General features: G+C 35.7%; 1 protein-coding gene across 2 annotated transcripts in view; it reads left to right on the forward strand.

Annotated features, from left to right (window-relative positions):
• Positions 1–19074, forward strand: part of ITFG1 (integrin alpha FG-GAP repeat containing 1) — a 66691-nt gene that overhangs the window by 14613 nt on the left and 33004 nt on the right. For both annotated transcript variants that reach the window (XM_030457456.1, XM_030457457.1), the window contains exons 7-9: positions 4745–4812; positions 5744–5828; positions 17383–17477. In XM_030457456.1, coding sequence (XP_030313316.1) covers positions 4745–4812; positions 5744–5828; positions 17383–17477 — 248 coding nt within the window. The remainder of the gene's footprint in view (positions 1–4744; positions 4813–5743; positions 5829–17382; positions 17478–19074) is intronic.

Below are 19074 nucleotides of genomic sequence, written 5' to 3' on the forward strand. Positions count from 1 at the left end.
TTCATGCAAGCAGGCATGTTCCTGTTCATAAGCAAATGTTCATGCATACATCTGTTCTACTGCAGAAAAGAAAAGATTTTTAGGAATATTTGGAGTTTACATGCCTGTGTTCTAATTGCCTAATACCTTGTAAACTTTGGTGTTTAAAACTACTTTTTCCTGTTTTCCTGTTTTCCTTAACTTAAACCTCTGAAGTAAATGTGAAATCAGGCTGTAACTTAAGAATTTTGCTCATGCACTGGTGGCTTCTGAAGACAACTATAGATGCTGAGGGTTTTAGTTCTGAAATAAAACCCTCTGACATTAAACAGAAAGGTCAAATCACTCATTAGTGAAATGAAAGCTCCATCTATAAATAGTGTTGTGAAGGAAAAGTGAAGGAAAATAACAAGGATAATCAGAAGTGAACTTGGAGCAGATTCTGTATAGTTGGGTTTTATTTCAATTTCTTAGTAGTCCTAATAAGGAAAAACAACCTCTGGAAATAGGATTTGTAATACTATCTGCATTATTTAATAAAATTATTTGCAGTTTTCCAGTGGGGCTGAAGTCTTCTAAGCTTTCTGTTCTGCACCAAACTTTTTCGAACCTGCAGTTACATTTTCACAGGCTGAAGCCATGGTGGAGCTGGCTTGGTATTAAATAACTTAGAGAAACTTTTTTCTTTGTAACTTAGCACTTGCTTTTGAAACATCCTTCCTGAAATGTAGCGAGGTCTCTTTGCTTTTGCTGTTTTAACTAAAGATCCATTCAAATTTACCTAATTTGAAAGAGGTTTTAGAAATATGAATTAGTTTTCTTTGTTCTTTTCCTTCATTGTTGTTACAGCCTTTCTTAAACAGCCATCAGTAGGGAACATACCATAGGCAGGGATCGTGGAACCCTGCCTTCCACTGTGGCTCTGCTCTGTTGCCAGTGTTCAGATGTGTTATTGAGAGCAGGGGCAAAAGGCAGAGGAAGGACACCCAGGAAGTGGGAATATAAGAAACCGAGGCTTCAGGTGGGGAATTAGATGGAGAGGACATGGAACAAACACTGTGAATTGGTGGAAGAGGAGGATGCTAAACTGGACTTGAAGTTACTAGAGGAGGACCAACCCATGTGGAGTAAGAGAAGCATAGTTGCATAAAACTGGGTTGAGAGGAGTCTAGGATTGTCTGTGTGAAGAACATTGTGGGATAATGACCAGAAGTGGACCTGCTTTTGGGTGGAGAGCTGTTTGGTTGGAAACTGCCTACATGATAATTTCTGCATCTGCAGGAAAAATTGTGAGATATGTGGTGTAAGAAGGTAGGGTTTGCAGGAACAGTAGAAATGCTTTCATATTCAAGGTGCTTGAACACTGTCCTGGATTTTAATCCATCTTTTCTATGGAATTCCTTTGTCTTGACAGATAACCTGTTGCAATTACACATTGGGCCCTTAGTAAGTGATAATCTGTAAGTCATCTTTATTGTGTCTTGGTTTTGGAGCCCCTCTGGCAAGAATGCCAAGCTTTTGGTGCCTGAGAGAGGCCACCATAAACAGTGCTCTGTTAGCTGTATTGTGTAGAAATTATCAGAAATGGATCTAGATCAAGATCCAAATGTTCAGAGTATTATTTCAGTGTTCATAGATGCATGTGGAATGACTTTGGCATTGATTCAAGATCAGTCTCAAGGCAGTAGACTTGATACAGCCTAACTGTACACATTTTAAGTAGCATTCTGAGGAGATTTTTCAGTCCTGCTTGGGTCATATGTTGATACAACGTCAGCTGAACCTATCAAATAAAGATGGATGGATTTGCTTTTGTTCCTCTTGCAATACAGTACTTCAATATCTTCCCTTTTTCAAGATGAAACACATTTTAATCATCTCTTCTTGGCAATAACATACCAGATGAGTTGGTTCAGCTGGCTCTAGAACTACAGGTCGTGTTACTGTACCTATATAAAGTTGTCCTACTGAAAATCAAAGCTTGTTGCTTTAACTTAGAAGCAGCATGGCACTAGCTCCTCTATACTATTTCTGGAAGTTTATCTCTGCCTGCCTCTGCATTTTACTGGTGCAGTGTAATATTACAGCAGCCTTGGAGCTGCTTTGGTGTGCTGGATACATTTGTTGAATGTGTTATAGGCCTCATGTTATGAAAAAATGAGAGATGGAGGAGTACATAAAGAGGAACAAAGGACAAAAGTAACTTATTAACTTAAAAGAGGAGCTGTTTTGGGGGTGGGAGGGAGTTAGGGGCAAAAGAGGCATGTTGCTTAATTTAACCATCTTTAAACTACTGTACCATAACCAGCAAACCGAAGAAAATATATGGTAGATTGCCTCCTCTGAAAACAGATCTATTTTTCTACTCTAAAAATGTGAAACAAGTGTTCACATTCAATAACTGGTTTGTACAGCAGCTGAACAAAGACTTTAAATCTATAAGCACCTCCATGTTTTTAACATAGTAAACATTTCATAAGTTAGCATCTTTGTATTAGCTCTTTGCCGTTTGACTTGCACTTAATATCCTGATTTATTCCTCCTACACTGCAAAGAGCTAAATGTATTCATTGATTTTCTTAAGTTATGTGACATCCCAGCCCCTGTGGTTCTCTCACCCCTTTTTTTTTCTTACAGTTTAATGTTTATTTTAAAGCTACTTTTGATTCTGGTCCTAACATCTGGGATTTTATATGCCTGTTGTTCCTTGCCTTACAGTATTTCAATTCCCTGTGCAGTCATATTTCTGCATATTTCTAGACACTTATTATGAAATCAGATTACATGAGAAGGGAAAAACTAATATAATATGCTTCAGACTAAGAATGGAAAAAAGAGATTTTTTCAGTGCATAAGAAAAGCCTGTTGCAAACCTCTTTTTGTTACATGCTGTTATAAAAAATGTGTAATATAGAGCAATTGTACATACTCTGTTACAAGGAATTCATTAACACTTGAGTAAATTCCTAATGGCTGTCTCAAAACTAGGGTTAGTATCCTCTGAAGGTCATATTGCTGTAATTGTTGGTCAGTCATGTTGAGTACCTGACTTTCTATGGCCTGTTGTTACTCTGGGATGAACAACATAGAATGTTTTTGAGCCAAAACTGGCCATTACACTCTCTTAAGAGCTGTAAGTGATATATGTGCTCTGTAAAGGTCAAATGAAATAAATTACTGTTGTAGATAGTTTGTAGCAGTGCTTATATGACTTATCATTAAGATGCTGAGGACATTAATGTCTCTTCATTTGAAAGGCCCAGTTGTAAGGGTACTGTAGGTAATACTGCATTTTAGCATCAAGGAGAAAATCTTATTTCTTTTTTATTCCTGAGAAGTTGTCATAGTATGCTGTATCAGTATAGACTTTAAAATTTAGAATAATTGTTTAAATGAAATTCCATTGCATATTAAATTAGTCAAGAGGTAGTGCTGTTTAATTTTTGCTCTTTTTTATTTTTAATGAACTTTGTTTTAAACGTAAGTGATTTAGAGCTAAGGACTTTGTAATACCTCCAGTATAACTCATCTCTGCCTTCTATATTTGTTTTTACCACCCTAGAAGCATAACTAGATAACATAACTTGCATAAAAACTTGGTGCATTTATTTAACCTACTGTTCACTGCTGAATTCTAGCATAATAATACTGGTAGAATTATGTCTGGCATGGGCAACACATCTGTGCCATTCTGTCTAATTCTGGGATAGTCACAAACCATGTATAAACATAGCATCACCAGAGGGAATGCTGAGCTTAATGCTCCCTATGATCTCTTCTTTCATGGAGTACTGGGCAGAGAGAGAGAACTGACTTGGCTGAGAATAAGGTTCTCTTAAAGTAGGCATTGTAAGATAAATCCTTTGAAGCACTCTTTTCTTCTGTTTTAATGCTTAAGAGAATTTTTGTGTAAAGGAAGCCTGAAATATTTCTCCATCTCCTCTTCTCCTGTCAAAAGTATATCTGTTGCTTAATTTGGTATTTCTAACATAAAAGGATAGTTGAAAGGTATTTATTTATCATTTTACTTACTAAAAATACTACTCTGTATGCTTTTTTCTAGCCTTGAGGCCTGTCTCTGTCTTTGCTATTAAGAAATTATTATTGCCTACGAGTATCAAAAGGGTGGGTACAAGGAGGATGGAGCCAGACGCTTCTCAGTAGCCCCCAGTGACAGGACGAGGGGCAACAGGCACAAGCTGGAACACAGAAAGTTCCATTTAAATATGGGGAAAAAACTTCTTTACTATGAGGATGACAAGGCACTGGAACAGGTTGCCCAGGGTGGTTTGGAGTCCCCTTCTCTGGATATATTCAAAACCTTCCTGGATGCAGTCCTGTGAATGTGTGCTCTGGGTAATCCTGCTTTAGTGGGAGAGTTGGACTAGGTGAGCTCTAAAGGTCCCTTCCAACTCTGACCATTCTGTGATACTGGATGACATGTTCTTCCATATGCATATGTAATGCCTAGCACTTAGTAGATCATGTGACTAACTTATGTATAAAGTGCACAAATGCAGAAGTTGAGTGCAGGAGGTATATTTATTTTTACAGAAGAATGTGAGAGATGAAAAAAGTTTTTGTGGTTTTTGGTTTTTAATGCTTCTTTCTTGATATGTACATCTAAACATCACAAGTATAAAATATTTAAAGTGTAGAAAATATAGCCAATATGTTTTAAAATGTTATATCTTTATCGAGTGATCAAACATTTGTGTATAGTTTAATATTAAATATTTCATTACTCTTATTTTTTTCCTTGCAGATTTGTTTCTTACTACATCACCCAATTCGAACTCACAGGACATTCAGTTTGAGACATGGGTAAATGAGGTAAGAGGGAAAGCCCAATAACCATTCTGTTAAAACACAGAAAACTTATTTAGGTTTGTTTTGGTTTATTTTGAGTTTGTTTGGGTTTTTTAAAGTCATCTGATATTCCTTGTTCAGGAATGAGTGGGACCAATATTAAGAGGCACTAACTGCACTATTGCACCCAGACTACAGTCCTTCACTGGAGAAGATTTTCCTCTCAGCATAAGTTCTTCTGCAGTTATTTTACTATGACTTCTAAGTAATCAGACTGCCTTCTTACATGATACATGCTTTGATGGTAAACTGAGCACAGGGCTTAGTCATCTTTTTTGCGTGGAGATTATTTACATCATTATTTTTTCTTTTCTTATCTTACTCATTATAAATTTATGTCAGGGTAAAGAAACATGGTCAAATGTCCACGTGTCTCCAGAATTGTGTCTTCAATAGCATTGAAGTCTACAAACTGAACACAACATGAGTAAGCAGTATGGATGACTGTATGTAATGCACAAAACATTTTAAATTGTTTTGTTCCAGTTGTGATCCAGTTCTACAATAACCAAGGATCCAGCTCTATAGTATAGATATATTACATGTATAGAGAAAAGCACCCTTCAGTATGCATAAATACAAAGCAGAATTCACAATCAGTTATGATTTAATTATGTCTCTTATATAACCTGATCTATTTCTTATAACACAACAAAATATATGGACAATTGTATCTGAATATTTACTACTACTGGATTTTCATAAGATTCCATGAAGGAGTGAACATGTGAAAACTCAGTCCCAGTTTTCAAAGAGCACATTTATTTTCCTATCTATACCTCAAGTATCCAGTTAAGTGCTTTTTTAGTGATGTGTGCTTTCTTTGGTTCAAGAGTCAAATTTTATCACTTAGTCTGCAGTTCAGTTTTTCCATCATCTTTGTACTGTTTGATAGGATGGGAACTTCACTAAAACTGGAATAACTAAGGAAATGCCTAGTGGTGTGGAAATTGTTGGACAGTCTGTGTTTGCAGATTTTGGTGAGTTTTATTCTTTTAATCTCTCTCTTTCATAATTTGGTTAGCTACTGTAAGTCAAAGAAGAAATAACGAAGTTTAGCTCTGGAAGCTGAGAGGGGTTTTTTTCCTTAAAGTGTTATATATATTTGACTGTAAATCTTAAAATATCTGGGAATAATTATTAATAAATTCAAGTAAATTCTGCTTGCATTATTCCATTACATTCTGCATCACATGTATCTTCTTTTGAGTGCCACACTTAAGGACATGTAGGGTTGCTTTAAGGCATGGTAGAGTACCAAACTTATTTTTATCAGACTTGTGTTTGGCTTGTCATGATTTTGTTTCTTTCCCAAATCTCATTCCAAAGATATTATTGATTCTGGTCCTAATTCTTCACTTGTATAAACTACTAAAACCAAAATGTAAATTAATTAAAATGAGTTGTATAAAGATTGATGAAACGTGGTAAAATCTTAATGGTATTAATTTAAAATTCTGGAAGGCTTTTGTACAGAAGAAAACCTTAATTTATATGTAAATCTGTTTTTCAAGGGTTAGTAAAAGCCTGTGTTTTTCTATTAGTGTGTATTTGTTTGGTCAATTATGTCCCATCAATGTATGAGTAATGTTATAAACAGGAAATGTTTGGTTTGTAGTCAATACATACCTTTTTTCTGAGTACTAACATGAGAATTTGGCAACCCAAAGGAAAGTGCTACAGGCCAAATTCTGCTGCACTATAGTATATTGGATATAGTATATTGAATATAGTAACTTCTTCAAGAACTGTTTTACTGTATTTATACAACTCTCTTGTTAATTGTGAGACTGAGCCTGTCTTAAATGTTGTCAAAGGGTAGTCTTGTTGCATCATTTTGATTTTAAACCTCTTGTAAAGAAAATGACAAATTAAATGTCAGACTCCATATTAAACCAAATCCAATTCAGTTATTTTCCTTCTTCTTAAGAATTCTTGCATAACTGTTTTCTGACTTCTAACTAGAGGACACCTCTGCTTTAAAGTTAGTTATCCTGAGATCCTTGTCTAGCAACTGTGGATGGGTTTACAGATCTATAGTAAGTTAAATTAGGCAGAACCTCAACAATGGTCTAGGTTCTTCTGTGAAATGTTTACCAATTTTCTAAAATCTTTGTAAAAGTCTTTGTAAAATCTTTTCCGGTTTGTGGGAAAACAATCTGTGGAGGCTTAAGGATTCCATGTACGCATCAATATGATCGCAGGAAAATCGTTTATTAGCAACTTGCACTCACTTTATATAGAGGAGCCTTGTTTACCTCATCTTATCATGCAGGTGGCCTTGTACTCCAACCACACATACCATTCTCACGGGACCTTCTTCCCACATAACTATTTTCCTCCTCTGTTGCCGATTAAGTTATCTCTTTCCCAGTAGCTCATTCTCAGAAAGCCTCTAACTAGGCCACAATAACCATTAACCCAATGTGGCCTAAATTGAAGTAAGTCAGGATTGCTCACAACCTGTATATTTCTGAACTGTTTCCCCAACACCTGTTCATCTACAAATATAAACACATGTATGTAGTATATGCTGTGGTTTCTGCCATCTAAAAATTTAAATGCGTTGGTGTTTTTGTAACTATTTTCCAAGCTGATGTTCTGAATAATGTGTCTTAATAGGTACTAAGTAGAAATCAGATTTTAATTTTTTATTTATTTTAATGATAGCAATGTGCAAAGTAGTCTTTATGAGGGATATTTTCATCTCTGTTAGGTAACTAATGAGCTGAAATGATATATCATAATTGTATAAATTTATCATAATTAATGGAATTTTAATAAACCCTGGGATATCTTTGCAAAGCAAAGTTGAACTGTTCAGATGTTCAAGTTAAAGTTTTTTTAAAATGTGACTAACTTGAATGTGCAGTGCTATATAGCAGTGCAGTATACTGTGTGCTTTTGGTACAGCCAAGGTTATGAAGGCAGTGGGCAGTGGAAGTCAGGGGGATGCTGCTTTGGAAGTTCCAGCACCAGTTGTTACCCTGCCCTGTGAGGCAGAAGTGGAGCAGTCTTTCTAGTGAGAGTGAATATAATGGGAGATGATTTGTGCAAGGACTTAAGAATTGTATGTAAATGATGTAGGAGGACAGGACATACAGCACAACGGATAGAGAGGCAGGAATCAGCAGTGTCATGTATGAAAGGACATCCTCACTTTTCAGAAGCTGACCTTTTGGAACTAGTTACTCTGAAAGATCTTAGCCATCTCACCTCTGAGATAATACCCACCACATCTTGTAATATGGAGGGTCTTGCTTACTCTTTCTGAACAGCTACATAGACACTATCATCTTCATTCCAGGTCACTCAGAGTCATCCAGGCTGAAGGATGGGAATTTTTATTTTTTTTTCTGCCCATTAATTTTCCTAAGTGAGTGAAAGGGGTGCTATAAATGTTAGTGTGTATTTTAGTAAAAGAACAAAATTTGTTCTGACAACTATGGAAATACTTATGATTTCAGATTTCCTATTTGAGTACTATTATGACTTTAACATTTCTTCTGTTTTAACAGTAAGAAATTGAGTAGTGCATCTACTTCTTTCCCCCTTATCTTCCCAGCATTAATTTAATCTAGTCAAGACAACAAGTATTTTTTTCTCATTTTACAAAGTTTCAGAGAATATTGAAGTGACTATGGGACTGAAACAACAGGTATGAGTAATGAAAGAATAGAATCATAAATTCTATGTTTATGAAATAGTCTGAAGGAAGTTTAATAATACACCACCAGCATCAAAAAAATCGTGTACAGCTAAGTAGATCTGAGAGTGGCAGTGCAGCAATTGGTAGAAGGTTAAAAAAAACTGATGCAAAGGAGAATCTTCATTGAGTTCTGGCCATTTTCATTGCTGTATCTTTTGTTCTGCACCAGTCTAACAATAGAGGTGAAATCTCACATTAGGGCAATAACACTGTACCAGAGTACCTGCATTTACCCACTGTGCTATCTCTGCATGTTTAGGTTTTTCAAAAGGTAGGCATTTCTCATCCAGATTCTGCTTGTAGTGAGCTGAAGTTTAAGAAAATGCCTTACTAGAAATGGCATGTTTAGATTTTAACATCTTTTTTTCAGTTTTTGATGTTTCAAAAATGATGAACTAATGATTATCGTAAGTCAAAGGAGATTAAACTATGATGATTTGCATTTTGAAATAGTAATTTGGCTATCTGTAATAGGGCCTAGAAGAAGTTTAATTGCACAACAAATCAAAATAGCACAATGAAAATGTTAAGTGAGATGCATTAGATTATATTATCTTCTACCTAAGCAGCTTTTGCCAAACTATGTGTGATACAGTAAGCAGAACATAACCATATTGCTCTCACTTGGCTCTGTGTGTGCTGCTACCATCTTCCCTGTTCACACAGGGGTACAGCTGCTGTGACTAGAAACAGTTTAAATTTACAGTCACAGCCTCTTACAGTATTCCTGTATTGACTGTCGCTCTTTTCTCCTTTCTTGACATTTTCTGTACCTCCTGGCTGAGGTACCAGCCTTGCCATTCTCTAAAGGTCTCAGATGATTCCATATTTCTCCCGGGTTTCACTCTCTGCTACTTCTCATTTATTTCACATTGCACTCTGGAATGGTGTCAAGTCCAGAGATGAGCTTGGGAGCTGCCACCCTCTCTTTTATACCCACCTTTCTACTTGTACACTGTTGCACTTCTGGAGTCCAACATACTGATTGCCCCTAAATTTTAGTATAACATGTTTAGTTTCCCAGGGTGACTTTGTCTAACATTATTTGCCGCTTATAAAGGTTTCATTTGAAGTAGCCTAAGTATTTACCTGGCGTTTGAAAAAGAGGTGAGCTTTGAATAAAATGCTCACTGGTAACCTCCAAAAACAACTTATTTTGGTAAGGTTTCTTTTTTTAAACTAAGAAGGTTGAACAACAGCTATCAAGAAGAAATTTAGATAAATGGAGCTGGAAAAAAAACAACAATTAGATGACTCATGAATCACCTGTCACAGAATTAGTGTAATGCCTAGCACCAAGTGTACCTGAAGTAATCATATAATAAAGGTAACTTCTTTTACATTTAAAATTATATACAAATGTGTGTTTGCAAACATCTATACATATCAGTAAATTCTGCTACATTTCTGTATAATCATGTGCGTGTATTTTAATGGAAAAATATGGAAAAAGTGTTATGATAATATACTAGACCTTAGACTTTGTTTTAATAGGAACCTCAAAAATAAGTAGCACTCCCCTCTCTTACATGATAGCAACGATTTGTACATTAGCCTGATCAAAGGACAGTGAACAATTGACAAATTTGTATTGCCCCTTTAAAAATAAATCAGAAATGTTTTGTGACATATTTATTACAAGTGGCATTTCAATTGATTAAGGTGAGCAGAGCTTGCCACTAGAGAATTCTGCACTTACTTGGCTGACACATTGCTCCAAACAAGTAAGAGCTCTTCATTATTACTTTTTCTATTCTTCTCATGTCACTATGGTAATTGCAGTGCAGTGGTTGCTATAGCAAAAATGATTAATCCTCTGTTGTTGTTATCTGTATGCTAGCAGAGGCTTTTCATAAAATCTGCTTGTACTCTCTAGGTAATCATAGATGTTGGCTAGAATCCTGATAAATAATTGCATTTATAAAGATTTTTAATACTTCTAACTTAAAATAGTGGGAAATTTTGGATTTCTTAAATAAATTTAAGGATTTCAGTGGGGAGCTCTGAAAAAAATTTTTTTCTAACAAGATTAATGTGAGCAATGTTTTGGGCACAGAAACATACTATTTTCTTGTTACGTCAAAGACTGGTGAAATAAGTCTTACTAATAGTGACCCAGAAACCATTTGCATAGAATATTGTGCTGGTTATACAGTCCACTGATACATTTTTATAGGAAATTAATGTTCAGCTATGATTGGTTCAGTTGGACAGTGGAGATCGAGAACTCATCCTTGATGATACCTAACAATGTAAAAATTTGATTAATCCATAATTAATTTTACTTAATTGAAGCAAAGAAATTTTTTGCAGCCTGTATTTAAAGAGAATAAAAATAGCTTTTCAAAATTAAACTATATCATACTTTTGATAGTGACCTCATATGTTGTATTTACTTAACTTGTACTTTCTCAAGGTGTCATTTAGCCAACTCCACCTCAGTTCTTTATCTTTTAATGACACGTTCTTTCTTATATAAAGACTTAGCAGAGTCTTTTTAGCTTGGGGAAGAGGAGAACGAGGAGTTTCCTCATCAATGTTTATAAATATGTAGGGGTGAGTGCCAAGAGGACAGAGCCAAGCTTTTCTCAGGGGTGACTAGTGCACATGGGGCAATGCTTATGAATTGGAGCATAGGGGGTTCCATATAAATATTAGGAAGAATTTTTTCACTGTAAAGGTGACAGGGCACTGGCACAGGCTGCCTAGGGAGGTTCTGGAGTCTGCTTCCCTGGACACATTCAGAGCCCACTTGGATGTGTTCCTGTGTGACCTGCTATGGGTGACCCTGCTCTGGCAGGGGGGGTTGGATTAGATGATCTTTCAAGGTCCCTTCCAACCCCTAACTTTCCATAATTCTATGTGGTCTTCCCTAATTTATGAAGTCTGTGTTTCCTCCTGCTATGCAAACTTCCTTACTTTTTGGCAAAGCATGGATTGGGATTGTTCTATCTGAATCTTTTCAGGACCTGAACTTAAACTTGTCTCACATTTAAAATCCAATTATCAACTAAATTCTAACTAATAACTCTAAAAATCCTCTCATGTTTTCCCTTCTTTTATGTATGTTAACAACTTGTATGACACATGATAAAAATTATAATTTTTCTCATAGGAAATGATATCTTAATATTGCCAGTTAATTATGATTAAACAGGATAAGTGTTCCTAACCTCTGGGGTGTTTTTTTAAAGTCATTCATTGCATTCAAATGCATTTTGGTGAAAGATTTTTGTTTAAAATAGACTTTAACTGTCCTGCAGTGCTTTTATGCCTGCAGTTGCATTTCAGTTTTCTAGCTTTTAGCTTTGTGTATCATCTTCATTTTAGCATCTGGATTTTGTTTTTCTTCTCTTTTCTTCTCTTCAGAATGTTGCATCCTCAGGCTTAGTGTCTATGAGTCAAAGGAAAATTTTTACAGTGCATTTCAGTAAATAATCCCCTCATGAAGCAATTGTCTTTTGAGCTTTAGGAAAATACACTTGTGCTCCTGCAGTCAGTAAAAGGATTCTATAAGAACCTTGAGATGCAGCAATACAATACTTCTCTTTCCCTTACTTTACCAAGTTTTCATCTATTGCTGACAAATGCTAACATCTCCTGGAAAAAAAAATCAATTTATGCTGCTTTGTAAGAATTTTTCTCACAGGGGCTTGTACATTAAGAATAATTTTGCTTTCTTTCCAGTAATAAGATGGGAAGAGTGGTGCACATGTCACTTGCTTATTTGTTCTTTGTTGAACAACTCGGTCTCCTCTGGATTTAATTTTTCTTCGACCATGTTGATGGTAAATGTAACAAGAACTGTCAATCCAAAATTTAGTCACACAAGTGGCTTTCTTTAAGTGGGGTTATCCTCTTCGTTAGTGTGTGAAGATATAATGCCACCTGAGCTTTCTAAATGTGTGCAATTAGATAGTACCAAGCTGAACAGACAGGCTTTGGAATTTCTGTTTTATGAGATAGTTGGAGCTAGTTGTCTTCAGCATAAACTACAAGGATTTCAGTGCTACTTCTTGGTTAGTGTAGAGGGGAGTTCTCAGTACACAAGAAAGAAGATCAGATGCAGCCTGGAAGTCTCAATGCCTTTTGCTGGCACACTGCTTAAATGCTTTTCTTGCAGTGGAGGTGTGAATATGGATTCTTTGGAAGGATACGGACTTAGTCAGAATTGATTTAGCATGAAAGAGAGTGTTGTAAGGATTTCTTTAATGTCCATAGAACATTAAATCATCTGTAAAAGCTCTTTGCATCTGTTTTTTTGAAGTTGTGATTCACATTTTCTAAAAGCAGCTGACACTGATGCTTTTAGTAATGCATAATTATCTTAGTAATTTATAATTGTCTCTGTCATGACCATATCATTGAATACCTAAAGGCAGAGTGACAAAAGAATTCCTAATCACTTTATTACTTCAAAAGATAAATTCAAGATAATCAGTTTTCAAACAAACCTTTATGTTGTTTTAATATCAAACTCAGTCATACTGACTGTAATTGTCTTGCCTGCCCCAGAAGGATGCTGTTCTGAGCACTACCTGAACAGGGCTTTTTGCTCCTTATTTTATCACTGTTCTTTTGAGCTTTAAACAGGAGCTTCATGACAAAGGAGAATGAGAACTCTGCAAATCCATGAGGGAGAGGGGGGAGCAAACTATATGTGTGGTGAAATAAAAAGCATATAAAGCTTCATTAAGATATGTTATATTAAGCAAGAGATCCCTTATGCTTATATGGACTTCAAATCAATAGCAGAGGCTTTTATTGTACTATGTTTAGGACAATTTTTTCTCACCTTTTTGAAGGGAACAGGGAAAACTGCACTAACAGAAGGTCTGTAATAATACAGGGACTGTGGTTAGATAAGAATGCATGGTCTCAAGAGAGAAACGGTGGGTTCTCAAGGCATAAGGACTTGGTGGTATATGAAGTGTCTTGCTCTTATGAAGCATCAGGTTTAGAATTATGAAAGCTAAACTGTTTTGCACTGCCTTGACCTGGATAGCTGGCTTATTTCTATTTTGAAGAAAACAATTTCTTTTTATTTAAAACAACTGCAATAAGTTACAGCCTGTCATCTCAAAAAAAAAAAAAAAAAAGATTCAATTTTTGTTTCTAAAGGGGCAGGAGTAAGATTAAACTGCAGCAGAATTACATAGCTATTTAAAGTAAAAAGACTTTGACCAAAAGCTGTTTTGCTCTTCATAAGTATGATTTGATCTTGTTCTATTACAAACAAGTTTTGAATTGAGCGATCTCAAATGATGGTAGTTGTCATTTCCCCATGTTCCATGTGTCTTTTAAAGCCCATGTTGGAAAGCACATTTAACGTACTGTGCAATGTATCTAATAACCCTTGAACTTGGTTGCAAAATTCCACTTTCCTGACAATTTTCTATGATTTTTAAGGAATTGGCATATTTGGATGAGTATTTTTTGTGTATGCTTACTCTTGCTAAAAAAATTATATGCATATTTGCTTTAAAAGCCTGTCTCCCACATACCTTGGTTTGGGAAGAAGTTCACTATGTACCTATCTTTAAGTGAAAGAATTGCATAATTCACTTGCAGTCTTTTGAAAAAAAATACTTGGTGGTGGAGGGTTATATTCTGTCTTTTCTCTAGTGTAGGGGCTACTGCCTAATAATTTTTTCATCCTAGATATATTATATATTTCTCTTTAGTTATGGACAGATGTAAGTGATAAGTGAGTTTTCAGACAGAACTGACCAAGTTGTTCTTTTTTTTATTTTTTTTCCCTCATCACAAAAGATCCATGCCAATGTGAGCTGATAATACAGTTGGTTTAAACTGGGAGGGCTAGAAGCAAATAGTGCTGCTACAGCAGCTTCTTACCTGTAGGAGCTGAAACTAGACAAACTCTAGTGTCACCATTACAAAGTAGCAGATAGCAAAAGATATACGGGTAGCTGTGCAGTTCAGTGAGATACAAGGACCTCAGGGTCAATAAATCAGAGTAACCACTGAAACAGCATTCACTGTTTCTGCATTTGGTTTAAAGTGCATGCCTGTGCTACAGTACATTTGCATGGCAGTTTCAACATATGTTTTCATAACATTATGTTGTTCTAAATCTGATTTGAAAGCTTTTTTCTGTTTTCTCCCACTAAAATTTACTGTTAGAATAGATTGGAAAGATTTGAGCTATGTTGTTTCGGGGGTTTTTTGCACATGTGAACATCTATAATCAATGTTAAAGATTCAGCTGCAAGCAGTTTTTCTCATACAAGCTCTCTGTATGGGGTGTGCTCCTAGTGATCTGCACAATCTGTGGCTTTTTGAGTTACTTTTGTTCTGGATTGGATTGCATTTTGCAGACATGGGCAAAATGTTGGAAAGAAGGCTTTGTATCCACTGCTTTTCTTTGAAATACAGAGAACAGGCAGTTGTAAGTAATGAGCCTTACATGATTTCTAGATGGCATAAGACTGATAATTTTGTCCCTACATAGTTTGATGTAAGTACAGATTTGCAGCTGATGAGTATGTGGGTTGTTCTTTTTCTAGACTTTTCTACTGCCTATAAAACTTTTTTAAAACTCTTTTTTAGCCATGTAATTCTTCAGTATCATAGTAAGCCAGAATTATGTGTTGACAACATGTTAGCTAACAGGTATTTTTAATTTCAAACATGATTTAAGGTGAGCACTGCTATCAAAGGACATTTGGAGTTTAGAGTATGGTTAACCACATCTTGTGCTACAAATTACACTGAAATTACAAGTGAGGGTAACCTTGAGATTTCCAGCAATTTGAACCAAGATATGTACAGTAATAGAAGGAAAGACTAGTAGACCCTAGGAGCTGAGTGAAGGCTACAGAGGATCCCCAGAAATACATTTTCTAGCTAGACTTAGGCTGGAGTACATTATTAAAGATATGTTGTGTAATGTGCTCTTTTAACATCTGAAACAAGTGCAGCTTATTTCAGCTGTTTGGTGGGTTTATCCAGCCATTGACATCAATGGATTTTTTGTCACTTATGACACTTTTTTGTCACTAGAGCAGATGTGCTTTTACATTTACTTTCTGTTCATTCTTTGAATGTACTGAATTATTTTAATCAAATCTTACTTGGAACTTATCTAGAACACTGGTATCTGTAAAGTGATGACTTCCTATCCATTATGATAAAGTTCCATCCTTACTGTCTGTAGTGGAACAGAGCGACCAGGTGCCTCTGATCATCAAGAAGTGGGTGTGAGCTGCTATCAACTCCACCTGTGCCCAGCCAGGGCAGGGCCCCTATAGAGCATGTGCAAGACCATGGGGCCAATAAATAGTGAGGCTCACACCCACCGAGGCAGCTCATTCTAGAGCTAGCTGAGAGAGCGGCTGGTTGCTTCCATAGCAGCAGACCATCTTTGCTAGTTCCACACTGTGGGCAGTAGACTCGGTTCACATCCTACGAGTCTATATCATCGTATCGACGCTTCAATCCCAGACAAGAGACTCCTTTCCGGCTACAACTGTCCTATAGTTTTATTATTCTTCAGAGCTTTGTAGATTGTTCTTGTCAATATACTGCAGTATTACTGAACATTAATTACCAAGACTATCAAACTGAGTTATCAGCATAAGATGAATGTTTGCAATTTAAGTAGAATCAAACATTTTATATTCTCCTGTGCTCTATACTATAATTTAAAATGAATGTCCTTGCCCCTTTCTTCTAGCAAAGAACAAGAAAAGAAGTTGAAGGTTCTTTGTCCTCATGCATTATTGAAAATCTCCTAAAATTAGTTTAGATTGAAAGTTCTCTAGAAATGTGATTAGAAAATTAGGGCTTAATTTAAATTTTTTATTTCACAAAACCCCTACATCTCTGCAACTTAATTTTGTTTTAGCAAAGCCTTCAGTATTTTCATAGTTTATCATTTACAAATTTAATGGTTTCTCCCATTTTAAGTTGAGTCTAATACCACAGTCTAAGCAGTATTTTATTCCAGTTCAGGTAATCAAAAAATTAAATTGAGTACCATGTTTTAGTTGTTGCTCTGGAATGATGCAGAAGGAAAACAGCTTTAAAAAGTTGGTGCTGATTTCCAACAGTTGCTATGTTAATTTCTCTGGTCACTAATAATTTCATTCTCCATCTCTCTGAATATGAATTTACTGGATTTCTACCACCTGGGCTACTCAGCATCCTAAATTTTCTGTCCTTGGTAACAGGGTACCCTTCCCTGGTAACTTGGGAGGGGTTTAGTGGTGACACAGAGAATAATAATTCATGAGGCAGGTGGGATGTAGGAAGCCACTAAAGGTGACTGGCTTTATCACCTGGAGGTATCTGGGGAAGTCTGATACTTCCAGCACTTTTCCTCCCCCTTGTAACCTTAGTATCTATCTCCCAACTTTTAATATAGGTATCTATATTAAAAGGAGGGTGAGCTTCAGAGAAGCACAATTTTGCATGCTTAAGTGTGTCTTACAGTGCGAGATTCAGTTACTTGGGCAGATGATGTAGTTTTTGCATATTAGCTAAGGAAATTTCATCAAGCAACTTTACAAAATCCACTTAAAATACTAATACCAAGCTCCTCAGAACTGTATGGGCTAAGGGACAATTTGAGAAAGTTGGGGTTTTTTTAATTGTATTATAACAGTTGATTTCATTGCCTAGAAAAACAGTTTTTCCTAAAATTTTCCTGGTCTGAGGCATACCACCAATCTAGCAAGTCATGTTTGGTTGTAAGTCAATGAAGTTTTCCCATTTAAAAAAACATTGACAGCTGAATATCTCTTGCAAGCAAAGTTTCTGATTTTGTAAATACAAAGTTGACAGTCTTTTCTTCTCCTTGACAGATGGGGATGGACAAAGTGAACATTTATTACCAGTCTGTGAAGACAGAATGTGTCAAAAAAGTGCCATCTATTTAACTAAGCCAGGACTGGATCAGGTATTGTGAGCTTGGAATTGCAAAGACAAAGGAGAATATTATGCTTTATGAAAGAATGTGAATCAGGAACCTTCTTTTTCAGGAAAGAAAATTGAAACTTCATCATCTGTAATTATTGCATATAAGAGATTTTTATTTATCTACTTATTTATTTATGACCTATATAAAATATATAACATATGGAAGAGGTTGGAAACCTAGAATTCTATGTAATGCATAATTCTACACAAGAGACACACTGTGGTTGGATATTTTTGGGTTGGGCTGGATTTTTTTACATCAGTTCCCCATGAACATGGAACAGAAGCAATGTATTATAGTGTTGCTGGGCACACAGTATGACTGCGGAGCTTGATTTAGGTCATGGCCTTGCATGAAGCAAGTGGATGCTCAGTTCCTGATAACTTGCACTGCTTTCTGGTCAAAGGGGAACACAGATGTTTGATAAGCATGTTACACTGACTGTAGTGCTGTAATGGGATGCTTATGTTTCACTGCTGAGTACCTAGGATGCTCTTATGCCAAAAGACAATTGCTCTCAAGCTCTAAATTTAATTTCTTACTCTTGATAATATAAGTAAAAGACATTTGAGATTTTCTCATCAAGTATATTCTCAAAGTAATTTCACTGTAGAAAATCAACCACACACAATGTGGTGATACGGAGCTGTTATTTGAAAGTAGGAGATGCCTGGGCAGTGCTAAGAGAAGTTGTATGATCTGTTGTTTATGGTCCATTTCTAGAAGGAAGTGATGCAGTAGTGGGAGAGGAGAGGTGTGAATCAGTTTCCGTTATATCAGAATTTTTCTGCAGTAGAGTCTTTTACTGTAACCTGCTCTGAAGTATCATTGCACATAGAGATTTTCTATTCCTTCATTATCTCACTTTTTGACAGAGGTCAACTATTTAATTACAAATACATCAGATTTTTAACATACCTCTTTTAATACTCTTCAATATATTTATAATTAATTTAGCAATCGTGCTATGTGTTTTCAGTTTTAAAATAATTTCTAAATTAATGACATGTGAGTTTAAAAATAACAGCCAAATACTGTAATCTTATTTTTAAAAAGGAAGAAGCCAACAGACTCTCATCCTGATTGAAAAACGTATTAAAAAGTATTGAGGGTTACCTTGAAACTTTAAAGCAATTTTCCATGTGTATTTTTAGGACTTTTTAATTAAAAATGACAGTACCAAATGGCATGCTATAATGACTTCTGGCCTAACTCTTTTAAAGATTTATATCTAGAATACTCCTGTCTTGTACTCTTAGACTCATCTAGAGGTGATTGAGCTTTTCCTTTTAAAGCATTTTCTCTTTTCTTTTCTGAAAGAGTGGAAAATACCAGTATCTTCATTCACATGTCTGCAGTTTTTCCCATGCATTCCATGTTCCCTTCAGCTAGAAGTCTGTTTAAACATGTTACTTCCCATGTTTGTTTAGAAGTGAAATGTTCTAGTTTCATTGGATTGGTCATTGTGAGATCAGATGACAGCTTCTGAGCTTTGAGTGAATAAATTAATCTTCATGGACAATTATACATGTAAACATTGTGTCAAGAGATGAGGATCAAAAATTTGTTTGTTTAT

This window comes from Calypte anna, chromosome 11 (genome assembly GCF_003957555.1).
Source record: "Calypte anna isolate BGI_N300 chromosome 11, bCalAnn1_v1.p, whole genome shotgun sequence".
Taxonomy (NCBI): domain Eukaryota; kingdom Metazoa; phylum Chordata; class Aves; order Apodiformes; family Trochilidae; genus Calypte; species Calypte anna.